This window comes from Rhododendron vialii, chromosome 7a, assembly GCF_030253575.1.
Source record: "Rhododendron vialii isolate Sample 1 chromosome 7a, ASM3025357v1".
Taxonomy (NCBI): domain Eukaryota; kingdom Viridiplantae; phylum Streptophyta; class Magnoliopsida; order Ericales; family Ericaceae; genus Rhododendron; species Rhododendron vialii.
This window is the reverse complement of record NC_080563.1, coordinates 31594521-31618268: the sequence shown is the minus strand read 5'-3', so window position 1 is coordinate 31618268 and position 23748 is coordinate 31594521. Positions and strand designations below refer to the sequence as shown.

General features: G+C 37.1%; 2 protein-coding genes across 3 annotated transcripts; one reads left to right on the top strand and one right to left on the bottom strand.

Annotated features, from left to right (window-relative positions):
• Nucleotides 1-183: 183 nt before the first annotated feature.
• LOC131334867 (bifunctional 3-dehydroquinate dehydratase/shikimate dehydrogenase, chloroplastic-like) lies at nt 184-11966 on the bottom strand. Of its 2 annotated transcripts, XM_058370159.1 has the most exons (11): nt 10075-10164; nt 9888-9919; nt 8883-8988; nt 6895-7113; nt 6401-6741; nt 5370-5433; nt 2867-2975; nt 2420-2569; nt 1592-1740; nt 1352-1514; nt 184-571 (listed from the first exon to the last, which is right to left on the bottom strand). In XM_058370159.1, exons 2-11 carry the CDS (start codon nt 9899-9901, stop codon nt 528-530), a joined length of 1359 nt encoding a protein of 452 aa, XP_058226142.1. In that variant the 5' UTR covers nt 9902-9919; nt 10075-10164; the 3' UTR covers nt 184-527. The 2 variants fall into 2 exon arrangements, with proteins under 2 accessions (XP_058226142.1, XP_058226141.1); XM_058370158.1 differs by lacking the exons at nt 9888-9919; nt 10075-10164 and adding an exon at nt 11231-11966.
• Nucleotides 11967-18422: 6456 nt separating this feature from the next.
• On the top strand, nt 18423-19731 carry LOC131332905 (uncharacterized). The gene is made up of 3 exons (XM_058367217.1): nt 18423-18890; nt 19467-19582; nt 19656-19731. The coding sequence occupies exons 1-3, from the start codon at nt 18423-18425 to the stop codon at nt 19729-19731; spliced, it is 660 nt and encodes a 219-aa protein (XP_058223200.1).
• The last annotated feature ends 4017 nt before the right edge of the window (nt 19732-23748 follow it).

Genomic DNA, 23748 nt, shown 5'->3' with positions numbered 1-23748 from the left:
CAGAGATTCAAACCCCTGGTTGTTTTTGAGTTCTGGTAAAACAAAGGGTATTTGTTCATATCCTGCTATATGGCACAAACTATAGAGTAAAATGCTGTTGAAGCCAGGATGGTTGCCAGAAATAATCCGAACGTTTTTATCCTTATCATTCAAAATCAATCAAATAAACAAAAGCACCAAAGCTTAAAGGCCGTCTGAACAGTGTCAGAGCTTCAAGATTAACAGAAAGGAAATGGGTCCAATTGTGCTTATTCAAAGATTACAATAGCAATAGAGTCATTGTTTCAATTCATATGAAGGCCCCATCCCATAACACAGGATTCACAACACATGATCATAGGTTCACTCAATAGGCCTTATTTGGGAAACAATATTCATTGCTTTCCCCAAAGAATATTTTTTTCCAATTTGATCACCTTCACATCTTAGTTAATTAGTTTCACTGTTGCACACTTGATCAATGGCATACCTATTGTGGTTTAACTTTTAACTTAATTATCCTATGCCAGACCGACGAATGAGATGCATCAGAACTTTGCTAGAACAATGTCACGCATGAATTCTCTAGGCGCTGCAAGACAGAACAAGAAAGCAAATCAGATTGTTTTGATGAGGTAGAAATTTCGAAAAACAAGTCCTCGAACCAAAAGGGCATCTCAGTTAGTGTTGTAAAAGAGATCTGGCTTTAGAAGTAACTTTATCCAAATGTTGTTACGGTGATGGAAATGCCGCAGGCAAAGTTACAAACATATGAAATAATGTTTTAACTTGCTTCAATAAAGCCTGAACAATTACACACGCATTGACAGTATTAACCGTAAATGAATCTAAAAATTGAGTATTATCTTGGCATGTTACTCTATTAGGTTCCTCCCCCCTTTTTATTACTCCAACATAGCAGACTGTAAATATGTTGTTGCATACAACCACCTGGAAGGTCTCAAATATGAATTCGTATACTTGCAGAACATCACTTATGTGTATGTTTACCAAGAAGTGTTACGAAAAAAACACCAATATTGGTTTATGGAATGACTCACATGCAATGCTACTTTGCTAAGCTAGGTGATCATGACTAAACTACATGTTCAAACCCTCAATATTATCTGGAAATTCCAACAAACCAATGGATCAAATTGCAAACCCATCTGTAAGGGCCACCTCTCTAATGGTGTGTTTGGTTCAAAGAAAGAATAATTGAGGGAAAAGAAAAACTGAAGGAAGCCTATCTTAACTTTGCAAAGGAAAATTGCTTAAATATTTTTCCGGTCAACAAACCTTTTTGAGTCCTGATAAAAATGCAGCTAAAGAAAACCCAAGAAGGAGAAAAAGAGAAATAAACTGGAGGTACCTTCTCCACCAGTGAAGAGGTTGAACTGGCCAATGGCCTGACGGAGGAACATTTCGACTCCACTGACAATGATAGCTCCAGCGGCCTCAGCTTCTTTTAATAGGGTGGTCTTTCTAGGTGTGTAAACAGCATCAAAGACAAGTTTGTAATCGCCCAAGGTGACCTATACATGAAATACAAAGTCTTATTTACGATTTCCAACTCAAATGTGGTTATGTAGGAATGAAAATATGGAGGTACCTTGGCCACCGGAATTCGGTCCTTATTTGGATGCATTCCCACAGGTGTTGCATTGGCAAGGATCGCACCTTTCTCCGGCTGGAAATTTGGCAAGTCTTGGTAAGGCTGAGCTTCACCTGACACAGCCATAGCAAGAGACTTTGCTCTGTCTTCGAGACAAAACAATTTGGATTAGAAAAGGGGGTTTAGGTCCTCTCCCATAAGGATACCTCTAGCACATCTGGTCGCCAACCACGGGCATAACTCATCAATGTATGAAATATTCGCAGAAGTGGGGGGAGAAAAAGAATTCATGCAAATCCAAAGCCTACCTTTTCTTGCGGCTTTTCTTTATGGCTTAAGTCTTTTCTGACCATTTTTCTAGTTCTGGACCACATCTCTTTGGGTTAAAAGTCTGTCTCAATGAGAGGAACTCTGGAAGAAAATAAAAATGACCAAAAGCCAAAAAGAAGTTCATGATGAAATTAAGCCAAAATTTTATTCTGGCTTATTTGTCTTTTCTGAATTTTATCAAATTTCCTTCATATTTTTCTGCTATCACTTCTGATCTTAGACGATTCAATATTTCCTAAAATGTTAACCAAAAGCTAAAGCCAGTTCACTAAAGACAAAAAAGGGCAGGAAAAAAAGCCGAAAGTTCAATTAGTCCAAACACAATAGAGTGGAAAGACCACATGACCCTTGAGGCTAAAATGTGCACAAAGTGATTGGCAACCCGATAAACTGGAGAGTCCCACAGGAGGGCCTTGGAACAAAATGCTGAAATATCAGGATAAAAGAGAAGCTAACTTTATGATAAACTTAATACAGAAGGTTTAGATAACATACCAAAATCAAGGTCAAATATGACAACCCGTGCTCCCCTAATTTTGGCACCAAATGCTAGTGCTCTTCCAGCTCCTCCAGCACCAACTAAAACAAACATTCTCCCAGTGAGAGGAGATGGGAGAGTTGCTTCCCCATTCGTGCATCCCCATACTGGCAGATATAAGTAATGTCATTTCTCTATCAAACTAACCAATCAAGGAACTCAATCAGACATACAAAGGTTAACACTTAACACTGTATAGGGTACAACGCACACCATAAACTTATTAACAAGCATGAGCGCATGAATTTTTCTTTCAGCACCTCGCATCTCCAAGATAAGATATCGTTGGAAGATATCTGAAATGCTACCCTCCAAGAAAACGTGTTTTTTGAGTCTTATGATGAACTTAGTTCACGTAGAAAAAATGTAACTGGTCATAGAAATTGTAGCGTCAATGTTGATACCTTTTAGAGCATCCTCAATAGCAGTTATAGAAGCCTCACAATCCGTGTTGTAGCCAATCAGCTTCCCGTCAGCCCGCCGCCTTATAATAGTATTTACAGCACCTATAGACTGATGAAGCATGCAACTGCTGATTACATTGGCATCATATCAACATTGTACATATGGCATTTGCAACTATGGGGTCACTATAACAAATAGTAATGGTCATCGAGTTTAAGGTTTGAGCTCTTGACCCCCACTGATATTGCAGCGGAACAGGTACGATAGGATTAGTTGTTGCATACATAGATAGTAGAATTGTGATGGTGGATTGGGAGAGAAAATATATAGGTACTGTCTACACGTAGAAATTAGCTACTAAGAAGCATGGACATGTCAATCTGCCTCAAGCATCCATGCGGACCCTAGTTGCATGAAGTGGGAGCTAGAGAATATAAAAGAATCTAAGGTTGGAAGCATTTGTAATTATAGGAGTGCATATATGTATATAAACATATAATATTATCTAAAGAACTATTTTTGTGTTAGTCCTACTTCACATGTTAATTAGTAATAATTGGTGGTAAACTCAAATATTTATCTATAAATACAAATAGACATCATACTTATTTGATCAATTTTGACTTCATTATGTTTAGTATCTTATCGTTGTTTCATATTTTTCTTACTTTGTAGCTCTTTTTTTTTTTTTTTTTGCAATCCATATGCTTGAGAGGTTCTAGTACTAGTTTTGAGCGAGCTGCTTTCTTGACGGCAGCAAGTTTCTAGGAGATTTTGACTTGGGAGCGAATTTCTGGGGTAGATTTGAGATTCTGATAGGAGGATTCTGCTACTAAGTATCGCACACGCATCAGCTATGGAAACGCTCAGACATGCTCCGGACAAATGTTGGACACGCCCAATTACATGATTACTTTTTTTCGTTAAAGTTGGGGCAGGATAAAAATTTGCCATGGATACTAATTTTTTAATATTTATTTAATGATGGTTGTTTTTTATACTTGTAACACCAATTGTTCATGTTCATCCTTTGTTTGATCTTGAATATAATCCATATTTTGATAGAAATATTGGTTTTATTCTATGAATATAGGATTTAGAAATTAAATATATGCTATTCTGTACGTATCCGTGCCCAAACTTTTTGATAAATGTTGTAGCCATGCTTCTTAGGTCTGCTAAATTACACGAGTTCTTCTAAAAGTATGTGAGTATCAAAGTTATACACTCGACACTTAGGTAAGGGTGAGAGATATGTGTTCGACACTTGTATCCAACTTATACAGTTAGATCCTACAATGAAGAAGCAGCAGCTTGCGTTCGCGAAAAAAGAAACATTTCTAATCTTTCACATGAATGAGAAATTGAAATCCTATATTCTTCCTTAGTCCCATTGGGTTTCAAGTTCATTTCAACAAAATTACAACATACTATTCAGGTACATTACAAGGCGTAGAATACAAATAAGTGTTTGCAACGTGTTCCCGAATCCATACAAAAATATTGTACGCATACCAATATCTTAATATTTAAGTATGGGAAGGTTTGACACTTCCTTTCAACCTGCACCCATTCCTTGTAACCGAGTTCATGTAACATGAGCTGGCAAAGAAAAGAGAACATGATGCAGCTCCTTTCAAGTCTACATTACGTCCTGTTATCAGTCATAAAGCATTACTTGATGGTAAAAGTAAAAAGGTTAGATTTCTTGGAGAGTTCCAACCTAAAACCAATTGGCGATAGGTGGAGTAGCTTCTAGATTATATTAACCAAGATTGAGTAGCTTAAGCGAGCGGATAAAGTCTAACACACACACATGCAGCCGGTAGCATGCGGAGGTATGAATTGAGGAGGTGAGGGAACTGATTCAGGTGGAGACTTGACCACATGACGTTAGGCTACCCAAGACCTAGCTCTAATACCATGTTACACAAGTAAACTGGCAAGAACCTAGCTTCCATTCGTATTATCAAAATGTAGCTCTAGCATGCCTTTGTATAGGCTTCAACACTCTGTGACCGAGAAACGTAAATGAACTAAGGAAACATGCATTACAAGGAAACATAGACTACCAAAGAAACATGAATAATAACCAAGTCTAAATAGGAAACATCCTAAAACTTACAAAATATGGTAACATATTTATCATAATATCATAGAAAAATTGGTTGCTTTTTAATTCCAACGGAGGAGAAAAATTAAAACTCCATCCATGCATTACTCCAAGAAATGATAACCCATAGGCTCCCACCAGATATTGACAGCTGAACTTCATTACATTTCAGCTGAATTTCAACCAACCTTTTTTCTTTGGGTTGCTGAGCAAGATTTTCAAACCCCAATTCAGATGCAACCAACTTAAGGTGCTTATAATATAGCATTACTGATAAAATTATTTGAGATGGAATACAAACTCATTGTTACGGATGATGGCCAAATTAAACATGTTTGGGAGTAGCAATTCTAAAAAGCATATATATCCATAAGAAATATTGAGTAGACCTGAGCAAGTGGATGGACTTCATCGCAAAATTCAGTTGCAGCTTCCTTGTATGGAATTCCTACACTACAATTGACACAACCAAAGCAGAAAACATATATTAGAATAGAAAAACTCTAAGAGTAGCACATCAAACACATGTAATTTCAAGAATGAAAAGCTCACCGGAAAGCTAACTTAGATAAAATGATCTATCAAAAAGTGGAAATTAAAGCATATTTTTTGCAAGATGGCCTCCACTACTTGGCTGAATACCCATGTAGGACCTTTGACACATGGTAATTATTGAGTATTTGTCAATTTTGTCTGCAATCTACTTTGGACATGCCCTTTGAATTTGGTTTACGGAGATTGTATACAAAACACCCCTTGTCATGTTCTTCAAGGACATAGTTGGTCCAGAAAGTCACCCTACATCCTTGGACTAGGGAATTAGATGAACCACAAGCTTAAATTCATACCCACGCCTATTACACACGCTTGTCCATGTTCGGAGCTATACACTTTCTTATGGAAGAAACACAATGCCTATAAAATTGCGACAATAATCTACCCCAACTCTTCTCCAACCAACACAAAATCAGGAAACAACAGTTACATTGTCGGGTAATAATGAGCTCCTTTTCTGGATGGCAAGTCATTATGGGAGTATTGAGTAAGAGTGGATGGCAAGACGGGTATAGTCAAGAATATAATCAAATCATCATCCCAAAAAGATATACCAAAACCATTTCCCTTCACCTCGAGCATCATGTGCTTCTTCTGGTAACTATAAACTATTGTAGCCCATACAAATAAAGGCCATTTCACAATCTGTGTGTTATTTCCAGAAGTAATGGAAACAACTATAAATCCAACTAGCTAACTTTTTCCAGTGTTATGCAAATGCAAATCTAACTTGCTAATTTGGGAGAGAAAATGATTCCCTCTAGTAAAAAGGAAAACATAATGGTTATATTTCCTATATGAGGGATCAGTTTGAAGTTATTGCATTTCTTTTTAGGAAGGAATTACTACCTCAAGTATGGCATACCTGAAACCTGCAAAGTCTGGGCTACAGTAAATGGGAAAAAAATCTTTGAGATCATCTACAAGCATGGGGACATAAATTCCATTGAAGCCCACATGTCTAAAGCTAGGATTATGAAGCAGCGGACCTTTGCTGTGGCCCACTGGTTTTGAGATCAGCCCAAAAACAATAGTCTCAGCATTTATGTACTCAATTCCGTAAGCATGTCGAAGGCTGAATAAAGTTGGAAGACCAGGCACAGGGTTTTCTTCAACAGATCCGTAGACAAAAAGCCCACCAAATTTTGGGCCCAATAATTGGCTAATTAGACCCCTATCCCCTATAGAGTATGCAATTAGCGGTATCTGCAGATATTTGAATAAAGAAGACTAGTCAGATGCACCAAAAATAAGGAGCTCAAACTAAATTAAACTATCCTTTTCCATTGTGTACTCTCGATAATCATATTAGCTCATTTCTATAAGAAATTAAATGGAAAATACAGGTAACTCTCGTACCTGACAGTGTGAAAGCAAATGAAAAATTCTCGAGAGTTCTGTAATGCTACTTGAGTTGGAGACAAGTTTGATGATATCTGCTCCTGTCGATTGCATGTGGGCAACAAGTTGGCTGAGATCTTCTTTTGAGGGAATACTACCATCGACATAGTACGATACAATCATTTTGCTACTTCTATGCTTATCCAGTTTGTGTTCCCCAATTAGATCAGAAGCTACCTGAATCAAAACTCTCATTACTGAATTCAACTCAGAAGATGAGAATAGTCAATACAATAACAACTCTTGTATTCATGGAATTGAGATTTTTACTTGTTTGCCTATATGCCTCAATGAAAGGTTCAGTGATACCTGAATCTAGATTTTCACATATCTGAAACATTGCCTCAAAATTGTGGATACCCCACTTTTTCGTGACACCCGTTGCAGCGTGCCTATTTCGGATGTGTCCATTGCGGCGCAATTATATAGTTTGGGAGTTGCCACTTGGTTTTAGAGAAACCAAGAAACCAAAGAGAGATTCTGTGAGTTCGGGGGCTACGGGTACAAAGAGGGAAGGTGTTAGGCACCCCTCTTTGCCCAACCAAATGGTTAGCCTCTACTTCTTTGAAATATGGGCTTTTAATCATTTATCTTTAATTTATCAAATACACAAACATTTTAACTAAACCTCTTTTAGTGATGAAAGCGATAAAATAACGGGGAAGGGAATAGGGATTAATATATGAAAGTTCTATTTCAAATGTGAAACAGAACCCACGGCCGCCGTAAAGAACACACAGCTGTGTAAAATGCTAAGTGTGATGCCGCAGCCATGCTATTGAAGAGTAGGCAGTGTATTAGTTAAAATACGATCCCACGGCTGTGGCTTCGAAGAACTGGCCGTGGTTTTATGAAGTGCACCAGAAAATTCCAGAAACTAAATAAAATAGATTAAAGGGAAAGAAAGGGGATCAAGCTTGCAGTCCGGGTGACTGCGAGGCCATACCACCTCGGCCCCTCAGCTAGAACTTGATTGTTGTTTGATAGGTGGAATTCCAGCAGAACCTTGGCTAGATTTGTGGATTCCCGAAGTATTTTGGGAGTACGTGTGTGTACTCTCAAAAGATATGTGCTCACAAGAACTCTCGTATTTCTCTCTCAAAGTGATCTCACAAGAACTCTCTCAAAATCATTCGCCAAGTGTCTGAAGGTATTAGAGTTTCCAAAAACTTCAAAACATAGTATGGGATGTTTTGACGTGCGTCTGATAGGTGTCTCGAAGTATCTGATGAGTGTTGCATCGTGTCGGTTTATAAACACGTCAGGCCAGCTTTTTAGAAGTGTATGTGCTTCTTAGCCAAATTGCCAATAAAAATAAATTTAGCTGAAGCATGCTCAGAAACAGAACAAAAACTTGACAGTACACAACTGTAGGAGTTGAATTATGACCAAACATCATTCTACATGTTTGCACAAATTGTTCGTACAATATAGGTTGTGGTCTGCCCCAAAGTGAGCACCAGATTTCAAATTAGGAAAATACAACATTCCCCTATGCACCCTGCGTTTAAATTTTTTGCATTTTTCATACTTCTGACTGCTTTCCAAGCATGAATTATCAACATATAATTGGAAAAATAATGCTAGCGATGCATGAAGCAAAGAATTCATGCTGATTTTATAAGGTGTAATAAAAAAGGAAATGTACCGAATGACACTCTTTAAAGTGCAACAGTGCATGGGTTTCCAATACTTCAACTTTAGGAAATGAGTTTCATAGGTACAATACGCTATGCCCATCAGATTTCACAGAAACACATTAGATTGCAATTTGCTCAAGTTGCTCTGTGAACATGTTGAGTTTGGGCTGTGTAAGTAATTCATTGTTAGAACAGAATCTTAAAATCTGAATAACTTGACAAGATCTAAACGAATTTAATATCCTATGCACAACTAAGCAGTGCATAATACATTTTCTACACAAGATTTAATGTCCAAATAAATACCTTGAGCTCCAAATCGACATAATCCGCTCCCAGTTGCTTAGCTAAATGAAGGGTCTCCAACCGCATGTTTTCATCACCATCATACTGACCACCTTCCCATTTTGGCCTAGCAAAAATTTAATGAATGACCACATTGAATAAAGTTTGACTCGTTAGGAGATGAGATTTCAAACTGTGTACCAGGATGCCTATCTAGTATTGTTATGGAATGATAAAGTGAGTCTTGGTGATTGACTATTCAGAACAGGATTAGAAGCAATGGTCTCACTCAGACACCATTGTAATACTGAAAACAAATTACGAGAAACACATATGCTTTTGTGCTAAAACCAATTCTGCTTTTCTGCAGATCCAAGAAAAAAAAGTACTCTAATTTTTGTCTCGCCTTTACCTTTCTCACCTATCATCTCCAAATTTAGAAGTTTATGGAATAGTGATGGTTCTCATAACCACAAAGAATTGAAATACTTCAGTTCCGTGACACATTGGCCATGGCATACGAATGATACAATGTGGTACATGAACACGTGGTAGTAGAAAACCACAGCTAACAGAAGGATCTAGACCTCCTAAATCCAGGATAGACAAAGCAGGACAAAAGTTGACTGATATGTTGACATGATAATGCATAGAGATTGAAAGGGAGACTCATAGTCCTTCTTCAAATATTCAAATGATAGCTGATACATAATGATTTGCTTTGTTGGAGCTATTTACTGAAAAGAAGCCAATCAATACAAATCACACTAATTTCCCCAGGTCACGTAAGGGCATCCTTTTTGTATCAACTATGAACACTTATATGTGTTCATAAGATATCTATTATAGGAAAGACATTCTATGAAGGTTCAAAAAATTATTCCTTCATATACTGAAGTTGGAAAGACTAATTGGTCAAACTAGGGTTCTTCCCTCGGAAACTATACCTATGATGAACTATATAGCTATTTTTCTTTTCTAATTAGTTTGCTGTTCATCTTCAATACATTTTAGATGTTAAATTACCTGTTAAACAGCATTACATGGACTCAAGTATGGGTGTTGGGTGCATATCTATGTCTAAGAGCTGTATTTCATATGTCCAAGGACATGTGAACATGGCAATAATATGCATATTTCTTGGTATAGTCTTTCAGTTTTCTAGGCTAAAAGGTCTTTACAAGTTGCAATAGGCTATTCCATGGACAGTATGAGAGTCTTATGCAGAGCTATATGGAAAACTCGAATTCCAAGAGAGAGATTCCAACAACTTAAGTCGAACTTCAACCACGTATCATTACCCTGGTATCTAATGGGTGACACGTATAGGTACCTAGCACAATTCAAAAAGTCTGTGTAAACATAGCTGCTATGAGAAGCATGTGGTCCTCCATAAGGACCATAACCATTTAGTGTGCATGGACAAAATTGTCACATGTTCCAATTAGAAGGAGAGCTAGAATTAAGCAATCCCCATTGAACCAAGGTCCTGTACAATCCACTATCCTCCAGTTTGGTCCAATTTTGAGCCGTTGTGGGCCCATCCTGAACCAACAATAGTTATCTAAACTGTAAATATCGTAGGTCTCGCAAAAAGTACCTCTATGAAAAAAATGGCTCGTTTTGATATCGATAGCTGTATCAACACTTCAAATTTTGAGGACGAGAAAATAGAAGGAAAAAGTTTGGGAATCACATTAATTGTTCAAATTACCTTTCACAAATGTGAAATTACCGATACTGCTATGGACGTCAGATTAACCTAATTTTTTGCAAGAACATACTTTTCTGCGATACTCAAGTTTAAATTACCATTGTGGGCCAGGGTAAAAACTTGACAAACTGGAGGATAGTGAACTGGACTGAGGCCAGGTCCATCCTCATTAAAGAAGATTCCATCTTTCTATTTGAGTTTTTGACTTTACACCTATTTCATACTCCTGTAAGTAGTAGAAAATTGAATGCTCATGCAACTAAAACGGGATCGAATCTTGCAAAAACTTACAACTCCAAAGCACTTGAAGCATCCACACCCATAAAGCCAAATTTGCCTGGCAATGATTAGTGTCATTTTGCCAAAAAAGGAAAGGGTGCTGCACCGATGTTTTGCCTTTGTCGTTGCCGTGTGCTGCACCCCTCCCAGATCAATTCACAAAATGGCATTTTGCCAAATTGTCTGCCGTATGCGGCAGAGTTTTTGGCATTTGCCAAATTTGACAGGGAAATGCATTTATGGGTGCGGCACCAGTTTTGCCATTCTATCGAAACGACTGAAAATCTTGCCATACATAGGCAGCAATGCAATTTCTGAGAAGTGTTCCAAATATAACAAAAAGGAAAAAAAAAGGCAAAAGAATTAAATTTAGTACCGATACACGATGACAACTGGGAGTGGCTTGTTCTTGAGGAGGAATTTGAGGTCTTGAGGATGCCTGAAGTCCCTTACACAATCAAGCCTGATCTCCACTATATCTGCCCCTTGTGCCTTTGCCTCTTGCATGTCACTCACCATCTGCTCGACGGATTGACTCATTAAAGGAGCACAAACCAATACTGAGTTTGTCAACACCCCAACACTACCCATTTCTCCACCAAGAAACCAACAAGAATTGAAGTGTATTGAACGAACAAGAAAATAAAAGAACAAGCTTTATTATTGCTGTGAGAGGTTATGGATACAGATTAAATAGGGGAGGATGTGAAATGAAGATTGGGAAGAGAATCAAGAAAGAATGCTGAAAAAAAATTGCGAAATTTTTTGTGGGTATTGTGTGTGTGTATCAGTAGGAGGAAAAAATTGCATATATAGCATTGGAGTGACGGTAAGAAGGTCTTATTTGAGCTTTGATTTGAGAAGAAATCAGAAAAACCAAGGAATTCCGATGGAAGGAGGAAATAAGCACTTATGAATCACACATGAACAGGCACCCATATATATATATACATATATATACTACATACATACACACACATACAGATGAGGATATAGTGTAACAAGTTGGGAGGAAGAAAGGGTAGGTTAGGTAATTGAAGAAAGTGGCGGTTGGACAAAATAAAAGTTCCAGCTTAAAGTAAGCCTTTGAACACTTTTTAGATTACTGTCATGTCATGTACATGCACCCCAATTAATTTTAGGAATACTACTTAAAACTCCCCCAACTAATTTTAGGAATACTAATAAAAACTCCGGATGAACCATTGAAGGGATGAATAATATTTGAAAGGATTCGAAAACCTTAAAATGGTTTTGGGCACGATTTTTAATAAATTTTATTTATTTATCTCTCCACTCATACTCTCAAAATCTCTCTTTAAAATCTAAACTGAACAAAGATCCATTTTTGAGATTATCCATTTAACAATTGGCGTAAAAAGATCAAGACAAGGTACTTTAAAATCTCAGATTAAATAAATAAAAAAAAAGGTTCTTACTTTTAAAGAAAGTGGCGGTTGGTGTTTCTTTTTCCTTTTTCAATTCCATATGCTACCTACCCGCATCAGAAAGTACAACAAAAGTAACTGTCCAGATTAAAGTAAACCCCATTGAACACTTCAGCTAAGGTGAGTTTGGATTAAAAATCTTAATTTATTTTTTTGTTTTACATCAATTTTTTATCGAAAATGCTAACAAGTACAACATAGCACCGGATAAAATTACTGTTTTGCAATCAATTTATCAACTTTTGCTCTGACACATGGAACAGAAACAACAGCACATTCGGTACCTTTCGAAGAATTACACCTTTAACCCATTTTTTTATTTTACATTTCTTATTTACCCCAAGTTTCTTCTTCCTCTTTTTATGTTTGAACAGTTCATTCTTTAAGAGAATATGTACACCAATAAATAGATAAAATATCGCATGAACATTGCATATTTTTAGTTTAGTTATCAACTTTTTTTTTCACGACTACACCAACATTATCTATTTTACCTAATACCAATTAAAATATGTATTTTTTGTCTGTTTAATTTTTTATACTATTTATATATTAAAAATTAACCGCTCCAATTTTTAAGAGTAGTGATTAATTTTTATCTTTAAAACTTTCATAATTAAATATCTGCTCTTTATTTGGGATCCAATAAAGTAGATACTTGATTATGAAAGTTCTAGAGATACTATGAGAAAAAGTATATTTGCTGACGAAAAAATGGTGGCAAAACTTAATTTTTACTATAGGTGACGAAACAACAAGATTTTCGTCACCAAAAGGTGCGTCACCCTATAGGTTGTCTTCATGGATGGAGGGAAAGGGGGGCACGTGCCCCCGCTCGAAACTAAAATGATTTTTTTTGTTATATTTTTGTATATTTCGCATAATTACAAAATTAAGTGTGCTACTACACATAAATAAGTGCATATATCTTGAAAATATACATACAAAACTAGTTTTATGTTTCAATTTTGTCATATGGTGCAGTTATACTTGTTGATTTTCGAACTATTTGTCTACTTGAATCGATTCTTTATTAATTGTACTTATTTTTAACTGTCTAAGAGCAATATTTTAAAATAATATCATTAATAAAATTATATCGATCATTCTAAAACTTGTCGATGTGCATGTAAAACATACTCTCAAATTTTTTCTGAGATTTTGTGCTTATTTTTACATAATTTAAGTGAAAGTATGTGTTATATATTTTTGTAGTTTGTATTGCATGCCTTCAGTATGTAACATCTTATTGTGATTAACTAGAAAAATAAACTTTCGCTACTATGATTAACAAGATGCCCCCACTAAACGACATTTCTGAATCCGTCCCTGATTGTCTTCGAAGGACCAAAAGTCACTTTTGGTGATGAAAATCTTGTTGTTTTGTCAACAAATATACTTTTTTCTTGTAATGTAACAAAAATAAGATCTTTACACTGATTCAAATGAATTGAAAATTGAAGCATCTAATTTTTTAGGCTGTTTATATATTAAAAAATTAAGTTCTCCAACCGGTGCAGGGATCTTATTTTTTTGATCGATTTATCCTAAAGGTCATGATTAATTTTTATCTCTAAGACTCTCATAATCAAGTATCTAGTTTATTGAATCCCAAATAAAGCGCAAATACTTAATTATGAGAGTTCTAAAGACAAAAGTTAATCACGACTCTTTAAAAATGGAGCGCTTAATTTTTAATATATAAACAGTCTAAAAAATTAAACAGACAAAAAATAGATAATGTTGGTGTAGTTGTGAAAGAAAAAATTGATAGCTAAACTAAAAATATGCAATATTCATGAGATATTTTACCTATTTATTGGTGTCAATGCTCTCTTAAAGAAGGAGTTGTTAAAACATAAAAAGAGAACCCAATTTGTTTGTCCCTTTTTACTATTTGGGATCTCTTACAAAATTGAATATATGTTTTAATTTATAATATTTTTTATATGCAATATGTATCTAGTTTGATAGATTTCAATTAGATCTAAAATATGATGTTTTCGAAATTATGTAAAATATTATAGATTGTGAGATATAAACAATTTTTTAAAAGGCATAAAATTTGACAAACAAACTGGGACGGAAGGAGTAATAAAGAAAATGGGTTATTGGTGTAATTCTTCGAAAGGTGCCGGATGTGCTGTCATTTCTGTCCCATGTGCCAGAGGAAAAGTTGGTAAATTGATTGCAAAACAGTACTTTAATCCGGTGCTATGTTGCACATGTTAGCATTTTCGAATTTTTATAATTTATTGATTCGTTTCGGCGAGAGGAATCGGATTTATTTTTGTTTTTTAAAAAAGACAAAAAAAAAGTTGTCTTTTAGAATTATTTGTCTTTGTTCAAAAAATTACGAGTTTCAATCAAAATTTTTTACTTTTCTGATTCCTCTCGTCGAGACGAAGCAATAAGTCACAAAAATTTGACGCAAAATTAACAAATGTGAATAATTTTTGAATAAAAACAAAAAATAAGTCAGTATTTGACTTTTCAATCTAAATCCCCCCGTAAGTGCAAGAGTAAACTCGATCATAACTTGTAACGAAAACAAAAAAAGCTAAAGATATTACTCTACTATGGAATTCAAAGGCTAGCTCAGGGTAAGGATTAGAAAATTAGGAGTTTGAATCTCTTCACCTGCATGTGTCTTAGAACATGTGTGAACGTTGACTCCCACATCGAATAAACAAGAAAAGAGTTGGAACTTAATATACAATTAGATGACTCACAACTTACAAAGCTTAGCTTTTTGAATGGTTATGAGTCATTCAATGTATATTGGGCCCAAGTAATGTGGTGGACTCTTTGTCATTAATCCCTTACAAATTGGCCATTGAGCACGCAGTAGTGAGTCGATGCATTGGACAAACTCCCAACAATGTGGGCAGCGATGTAACCAAAAATTTAGCTCGATGTGGGCATCATTAATTAACATGGTCTTAAATTTTTTTACCTTTCATAGTAAACAACCGTAATATAAAAGAAATGATCTTAGAATGTAAAATTTGCTACAATATATAGATAGATAACAGGTCTTTATGAAAAGCAAGTGCATAAAAGAAAACTTTTTTGATAACTTAACAAAAATACTAGGGGATGTAAGTGTTATAAGAGAGAAAATGTAGGAACCACTATCTAGTGCAGTTGGTTGCCTACTACTCCCCTCCTTTAGGAGGCGGAGGTTCGAGCCCCTCTGTAGGCGGTTTGGGGTCAGCGCTATGGATAATCTCTGTGTAGAGACCCGTACTTTTATTTCAATAAATTCGATGTTGTATAATTGCTTACGTAAAAAGAAATATGATGTGAATGTGTGGTTTGTGTTCAATGTGCTTGAATTTGGGAGTTTGGGGGTGTTAGTGTGATATGCATATGTGTTCATATATATAAGGGAGTGTGTGAGTGTAGAGGAGCAATTTTCTCTAAAACACACCCACACAACTCATGCCTCTCTCTCTATGTTTGTCGTCCGACTCTCTCTCTTGCTCTTTCACTCTCTCAAGCTCAATACTCCTCAAACCCATAGGGATCTATTCCTCCTTCACCTAATAACCACAAATCTTGAGCTTGTATCGGCAGATTGGAGCTCGGAGGAGGTGTTCTTGGTGGATTTCGGGTCTAGGAGAGCTAGGGCTTGCTCGAAGTTCGTGAGTTCGGCTTTGATTTTTGAGGTAGAGATTTCTCACTTCTATTATGTGTTTATGTGTTGATTTGGTGTTTGAATCGTGCCCTAGATCGTTGCTTTCGTTGTTAGAAATGTTCTGGTGGAGTCTGAAAATCGTGCACTGAAAACCCAGGTCCTACCGGTAGGAGTTTTGGCCCTACTGGTAGAAAAGCTGTCCAGTAATGTCATTTTCGTGAAATTTTGGTCTCCTACCGGTAGGAGAATGTGTCCTACCGGTAGGAAATGAAAATTCAGCATTTTGGCAAAATTTCGAACGGGCATAACATTTTCATCCGAACTCCATTTTGGGCATATTATATATCAAAATTGATGTGCAGAAAATCTACTTTCCAATGGTGGTGGTCTCATCTCCTAATTCTTAACCGATAAGGTTTGGTAGCCAAAATAAGATAGATATGTTCGTATACGTTGGGAAATCCTTTTCCTTAGAATCGTTTGGGTGAGACACAGGTATTCTTGGGTTCTCCTAAGTACTAGTTTAATGGTTTGACGAGGCTAGTGGTATACTTAACGCTTGGTAGTGGTTGTTGGGTTTCGTAAGAGTCGTTTGACACCGAGACGAGGGTTTAGAGAATATAAGGAATATAGGCGGGCGAAGGTTGTATGTGTTGACATGCGATGTGAAAAATGAACACGTAGAACACCCCTTTGAGTTAAACAACACTAGGCGTGGATACATGAGACATTCTCTTATGTTTGATATGTGGTACATCTCTTGCGTAACTCGTACGATTTTATGAGTTGCAATGTGAAAATCTATGAATCGTTGTTAGGGAATATCCTTTGATATGTGAGTCCTTGTATGGTGATGAGAAACTAATAACGCAAATGATAGTGAGTTGATTGATATGAAATTATTCGTACTACTTCTATGCGAGTAAGTCTTCGTTGTGAATTCATTGTATATGATTGAGATGAATGACTGAGTTATGAGGTGTATTGGAGGAATTGTGGTATGGTGACCAATACTACGTGATGTGATTCAATTCCCTGAGTGAGGGAGGATCTTGTGGGGAGGAGCGAAACTCCATAAACGGAACGGAATGAGCACTCGGCAATGACGTGTGATGTGGGATTGCAATAGTGATGTATAGGAGTAAATGTAAGTCTGATGAATATACTAGAGAAATGATTAGTTGTCGAAGCAACACCATAGAGTCATGTATGAACAAGTCCTTTTCTTTAACGTGTGTCGTTATGACTAAAATAAAGTCGAGGAGTGGGTAGAGTATTCAGAATAGAGTGTTACGAATATTCTAGAGTCTTGGTGGGTAGTCATGATACTTCATTTGTGTCGTCGACGTTGGGACAATTACTCATCATGTTTCGTTTCTCTTTTGAGATACCGTACCTTGCTTCTGTTATTCAATCTACCTGTCATCCCATTTGCATATAATGGTTGTGTAAATTTCTCTACTGGGCTAGTGTAGCTCAACCTATTATTTTTCAGGTGTGAACCCGGAGCAGTAGCATGGAGCGAAGTGTATGCATTCAAGTGCATATTTTCGAAAGAAGTGGTAAAAGAGACTCATGGACTTTTTGATAAAACATGTTTTGGGAATGTAATAGAACCTTAACTCTATTTCTTTTTTTGATGTAATATATTCAAACTCTTGGAGTTGGATCGGTAATTTAATGATTAGGACATGGTGAACTCTTTTGGGGTATTATGTAAGATATGGTGAGGAGTTTTATTTATGAAAAGCTATCTTTATTTATGTTAAAAATCGAGGGCGTGACAACTTGGTATCAGAGTATAGGTTTAGAATACCTTGAAACCGTGGGGAGATTTTGAGTCTCATGGGTTCAAAAATTATTGCATTTGAACATGACTTGTGTGCTGCTGAGTGATTGACATGCATCCAACTATGTGGCATTGCATTTATGTTACTGTATATTGGCGTAGAGTTGTTAGACGGGATTGATGGAGTTGGAGATTCGCAGTATATTCTTTTGTTGACGATCTTTCATTGTTTCTTTGTAGTGAGATGCCTCCGAGACCTGAGAATAGACGGGGTAGGATTGGGAATCTGAGAATGGGGGCAAAAGAAAATCAGCTTGCTAGGGAAATTGTAGCAGTGCTTGCAGCAGCAAATCCACCTCAGTTCGGTGGGGCGAGTAGCGACCCCCTTATGGCCGACCATTGGCTTGCACAAATTCGTAAGATCTTCAATGCACTTAAGATTATGGAAGATGACCTACGGGTGAGTATAGTCGCTTGTCAACTTATTGGTAAGGGTAACGAGTGGTGGGAATCTGTTTTAGGAGTAAGGAAAGATGCTGGGAGGGCGGCTAGAGTTGCAAATCAAGAAATTGAACCGATTGAGGAGAGTTTGACTTAGGCTGAATTTGAGACACTTTTCGAAAACCAATACTTTCCGGAATCATATCGTGAACAGCTTAGAAACCAATTTGAGAGGTTAGATCAAGGTGACATGATTATTTCAGAATATGCTACTAGGTTCCAAACCTTGCCCCGTTTTGCGCCAGAGTTAGTTACAACCGATGATAAGAAATGTAGGCGTTTTGAGAAAGGGTTACACCCGTCTATCAGGAAGTATGTGGTAGGTCAACGAATTGGAATGTTTTCTGATATTGTCGAGTGTGCTAGAAGTATTGAGTATACAGAGGAAATACCAGAGGAGACGAAAGTGCAGAAGTTGAGAAGACAAACCATTAGTAAGAGCATATCTATAGAAACATCTGGGAGCCAAGGGAGGAAGAGACAGAGAGATCAATTTTGGTCCACCTCAGGCCAGCATAGTTCAAAACCACCTAATCTTTCCAGAATGTCAGGAGTTTCATCGGGGTCAATGATTATGTGTTATCGGTGCCGTCAGTCGGCCCATCGTGCAGTAGACTGTCCTCAGAAGAAGGAATATCATGGTCAAAGACCACCTCGGGTTTGCTATCGATGTCATCATCCGGGACACTTAGCGGTAGATTGTCCACAATCGACAAGCAAAAGGAGCATGCAGAGACCCACGGGGTCAAGTCATGCACCAAATACCGAATGGCGAGGTAACGTGAACTTACATAATTGTGTTGTGATTACTTGTACATATTTAAGATGATTAATTGTTGAATGACTGCCATAACGAAAGTCTGTGGTCCATACTAGTATCGATTAACATTGCAGAGTGATCTATGTGATTTTGTTTGATAAGAGATCTAAACAGATGTGCTGACTAAAGTAGCTGAATGAGAATATTCGAGGTTGATAAAAGGGATAGAAATCGTGTAAAATCTTACGAGATTGAAATGAACCTGATTGCTGTTGAAATTTTAGGAACCATGAGTTACGAAGTACAGGGCGCTATGTGAGCCCGTGGTTATATAGGGCATTATGTGAGCCCGTGGTTATACGGGATACTATGTGAGCCCGTGGTTGTTTAGGGTACCGTGTGAACCCATGATGGTATTGGGCACTATATGAGCCTGTGGTATTTTAGGCACTGTGTGAGCCTGTGGTATTTTAGGCACTGTGTGAGTCTGTAGTATATAGGGCACTATGTGAGCCCGTACTATGTTGGGTAATGTGTGAGCCCGTACTATGTTGGGTACTGTGTGAGCCCGTGGTTGCGTTGGGTACTATGTGAGCCCGTGGTTGCGTTGGGTACTATGTGAGCCCATTCGTTGATGTGCTGGGTACTATGTGAGCCCGCTAGGTACTGTGTGAACCCGTTGACATGTGGACGAATTCGGTACTATACAATCTCAATAAATGGTGCAGTGAGTTTGTAGTCAGTTGACTTATTACGGTATTTAGTGTATAAAATGTGTTGCTATTTAATTTCAACGTATATGTTAGAACTAGTGTGCAATGTTATTGTGTGAGATTCGTCTTTAGGATGTGGTGCTGGATAGATAATGATGTAATGTGCGGGTACTTGTTACGTGTTAGATAGATAATCGATAAAAAGGTGTTTGAGTAGGGTGACTCAACTCTCTTAATTACATGTAACGTTATATGATAATTGAAGTCTCTTGTCTCAACTACTTATTTTGTCGTAGCTTATGAATTGATGATAGCATTGCATGTTATTCAATTTCTATATTATAGTTTCTTTGAGACCATTGTTAGTTGGGTTAATCTTTCATGAAGTTATTGAACAAGAGAGATTACTTTGGACGTTGTAGACTTGTCAAACATGGATCGAGCTTCTTACTTAGAGCGTCGAGTAAGTACGTTGAGACATGTGGAGTAGTGGACCTTTCTTTCAAGGGTTGTTACGAATGTACATATTTCAAACACAAGATTTTTTTTTTTTGATAAAGGGCAATGCTTTGTGAAAATTGAATCTTCTCATAGTTCATTCTTTGAAATAACAATGGTACAGATTTGGAGTCGGCGATACCTTAGTGGGGTCAATCTTATTCCTAGCCTTTTATTTGGTTTGAATTGTCGTTTTTCTAAAGAGATGAGGTGAAGTGCTCAAGATTGTGTGGGGTCAAAATAGCTAAATTATACCTATTTCTGTAAAAATTTGGGGTCAAATTGGTAAAAATGAGATAAAAATTATACATATTTCTACGAATATTTGACAGCCAGTGGGGTTGGCCGCCCTCTCTTGTGCCCATGTGCCTCCGCCCCTGCCTACAATATACTTACAATATCCTTACACATTAGTATTGGGGCCCAACATCCTTTCACAACATTTTTAAGATTACGGGCCTCAGTGCTAACATGTAAGAATGTTGCAAGTATGTTGTCGGATTTTGTTGTAAGCCTAACACTTTTGGGGGGGGAAATTTTATGCATGCATTAAGAGAAAAAGAGCCGAACATCCGTAAAATGGAGATTTGTTCGAGTTCGGCTACCAAGCCCTTTTAATTTCGCGTTGTAGTCCATCAGTTTTCTAACCATTTGTGGTTTGCTCCTTCTGTCATATTCCGTCTCACATCGGGAATTTTACTTGGGTGATATTGGGTATATAAGGAAAATGTAAGTTACTATCAGTAATTTGGGCTTAAACCGTTTTGAGCCTTTTGGTTAGGTTTCGACAAGTTATTGGATCACTGGTCTACATGGAGCATGACAGATGGTATCAGAGCAACTTGTTTACACAATTGTGTGGACTCAGGCTAGGAAAAAGACCCGCGAAATACCATAGTGACTCAAGGCTCGAGTCACATATGACCACCAGGGAAGAGATCAACGAACTATCGTGGTGATTCTGGTCACCAGGGAAAAGTTGATCTCATGAAATATCGTGGTGACTCCAATGTCCAACCCCTCGCGATAGTGCGAGGCCGAAAAGGTGGGGAAATTGTGATATCCCATCCACAGCGAAAGTCTACACTAGTGATTTTGGGAATATAAGAAACCATATAAACTACTACCAGTAACTTGAACTAAGCATTTTGGGTTAGGGGATTAAACTAAAGTGAACCATGTTTTCAAATCGGAACCCAACTGTTACCTATAGGTTAGGAATGGTTCAATTCTATGAATTGCATGATTTGGTTTGATTCTCGAAATTCTTAATCCGCGAGTATTGGCTTGGTCTTTGATTTACTATATATCCAAACCAATTTGATCCATGCTCACCCCTATCTAACATATGCAGTGTGTTATCTCTACCCTTGTTACACTTTTATTTCCCATAAAAATCTTATTACTATAAGAATAAAAAAATGAACGCCCAAAAGTTAGCTTTCCCTTCTGGATGGCAATGTGATATAATACAAGTTTGTCCAGAAATTTCTATTTTAATGCAATTTTTCCTATACATAGTAGAAAACCGTTTCAGGAAATTTTGTTTTTGTTTGTAGAAGTTGTACTCCATGAACTAAGATGACTAGGACCGTTGATAATCATGCACTTCTGCACCAACAAATGAATTTAGATACTACCTCCGTCCCAAAACAACTGTCCGGTCCGCAAAATGAGAATTTAAAAATAATGCGTCTTGGTCGAGAAAAATTCAAACCTTTTCCCGCTAGCTACGAAATATCAACGGGTTCTCTTAATTCCTAAAATGAAGTATGAATATTTTGCAATAAAAATACATCTTTTAGTTCTCGTTTGTGGCTCAGACAATCCTTTTAGTTTTTAGTACGGAGGGAGTATGATTTTTTTTGCCCTACCGCTCTTGTCATTTTCCAAGAATACTAATTCTTATTGGAAGGAAATTGGCTTATTGGGTTTTTCTTTGTCTTTACATGAAAGAATTTGAGTTTCAATCGTAATTTTTTTACTTTTTATATTCCTCTCGTCGTGACGAAACAATAATTCACAAAAAATTGACGAAAAACTAACATATGCGAAAAAAAATTGAAAAAAATAGGCCTAATGCTTTAGATACACTTAAATTTCCTCTCTTACCTAAGTTTCCGAATTCTTTTTTGAAAATGACATAAATTTCCGAATATCTTTCCAACAAGAAATCGGAAATGTGATGTTTGATGTGGGCATACCACCTCCTTGAAAATGAAATTAACAAAGTGCAGAGCATCAGAGCTTTTGACTCTTCCATCTTTTGTTTGTTTGTCTCACCAAACCTCAATCCCACCAGCACCCAACACTTATCTTCTTTCGGAGTGGGTTCCAACTAAGGGTGAGAATTCTGGACACGATCAATAATACGTGTTATTCGAACCTCACATAATGAGAGAGGATTTAGAGCAACTGCTTTTAGATAAGAACATGAATATGACATGATCCGACAAAAAAAATATTAAACTGGACGAATACGTGACACGATATTCACCTCAGATATAACCAACCCGAAGGAGGCCGCCTCCTTCCAATCGGAGTCAATGAGAAGTAGTACTAGAGCAATTGGCTTACGACTCTTTTGGAAAAGACAGTGAAGTAAAGGCCAATAAATCGTGGGTGCAGTTTGTTAGGGTCCAGTTTGGTCCAATTTTTTTTTCCTATTTTCGGGCCATTTAGGGCCCACCGTCGTGATCCGAACCATTCATGTTGTAAAGCTCGGCTAAACTAGTGACCTTGCCAAAAATTGTCTTGACCTGAGTTATATTGATTCCTGATCGAAGCACATTAACTTCCAACAATTGGGTTCTTATCACAGTGTGCGTAACACCATTTTTACATAAAATCTCTTCTCTGATCAGGGACCAATACTAATTCGATCAAGACGAGTTTTGATAAGTTTATTTCTTTCGTCGAGCTCTATAAAATGAACGGTTTAGATCACCAAAATGGGCCCTACATGGCCCAAAATTTTAAAAAAAAAAACTGGACTAAACTGGACCCCCAATCATTGCTATGCATGTTATTGATCAATCCTGGAAAATAGGATGAGTTGAAGATGGGGGGTCCATTTTCAAAATCAGACGCAGCAACCAGTACTTGCCCACTACAGCCACTTCTCTATCTCACACTAGGCCATTCTCTACTCCAACTGCCACGTGGTTTTTTTTTTTTTTTTGAGAAAACATATAGTGTTTATATTTGTGTATTAAAAATCCCTAAGGCTTGGTTAAATGGGCATAAGAAAGCAAATGCATGTCTGAAACCCACGAAGGTCATATATTCCAAATATTGGAGCCACTGAAAGGTTTACCAAATTGCCCAGAAATCGCGTTATAAAAAAAGAAGAAGAAGAAAAGAAATTGGCTTCCGTCTCAAGCTAGGCCATTACCAACTCTAACGTCTGCGTGGTTTTTTTTTTTTTAGAATACATGGTGTTTAAATTGTACATTAAAAACCCGTAGGGTTTGGCTAAATGGGCATAAGAAAGCAAACACATGTGTAAAACCTACGAAGGTCAAATATTTCAAACAATGAGGCCA

Bases quoted from the DNA above. Each gene is read 5' to 3' on its own strand.
- LOC131332905 (XM_058367217.1), top strand. From the start codon at position 18,423: ATGATTATTTCAGAATATGCTACTAGGTTCCAAACCTTGCCCCGTTTT. The intron at 18,891-19,466 runs GTTTGCTATCGA...GTGGTATTTTAG, and splicing joins ATGGTCAAAGACCACCTCGG to GCACTGTGTGAGTCTGTAGT. The intron at 19,583-19,655 runs GTGAGCCCGTGG...TGAGCCCGCTAG, and splicing joins GTGGTTGCGTTGGGTACTAT to GTACTGTGTGAACCCGTTGA.
- LOC131334867 (XM_058370158.1), bottom strand. From the start codon at position 11,445: ATGGGTAGTGTTGGGGTGTTGACAAACTCAGTATTGGTTTGTGCTCCT. The intron at 2,976-5,369 runs GTCTACTCAATA...ATGCTTCATCAG, and splicing joins AAGTCCATCCACTTGCTCAG to TCTATAGGTGCTGTAAATAC. The intron at 572-1,351 runs GTACCTCCAGTT...TCTGTCTTGCAG, and splicing joins CCTCTTCACTGGTGGAGAAG to CGCCTAGAGAATTCATGCGT.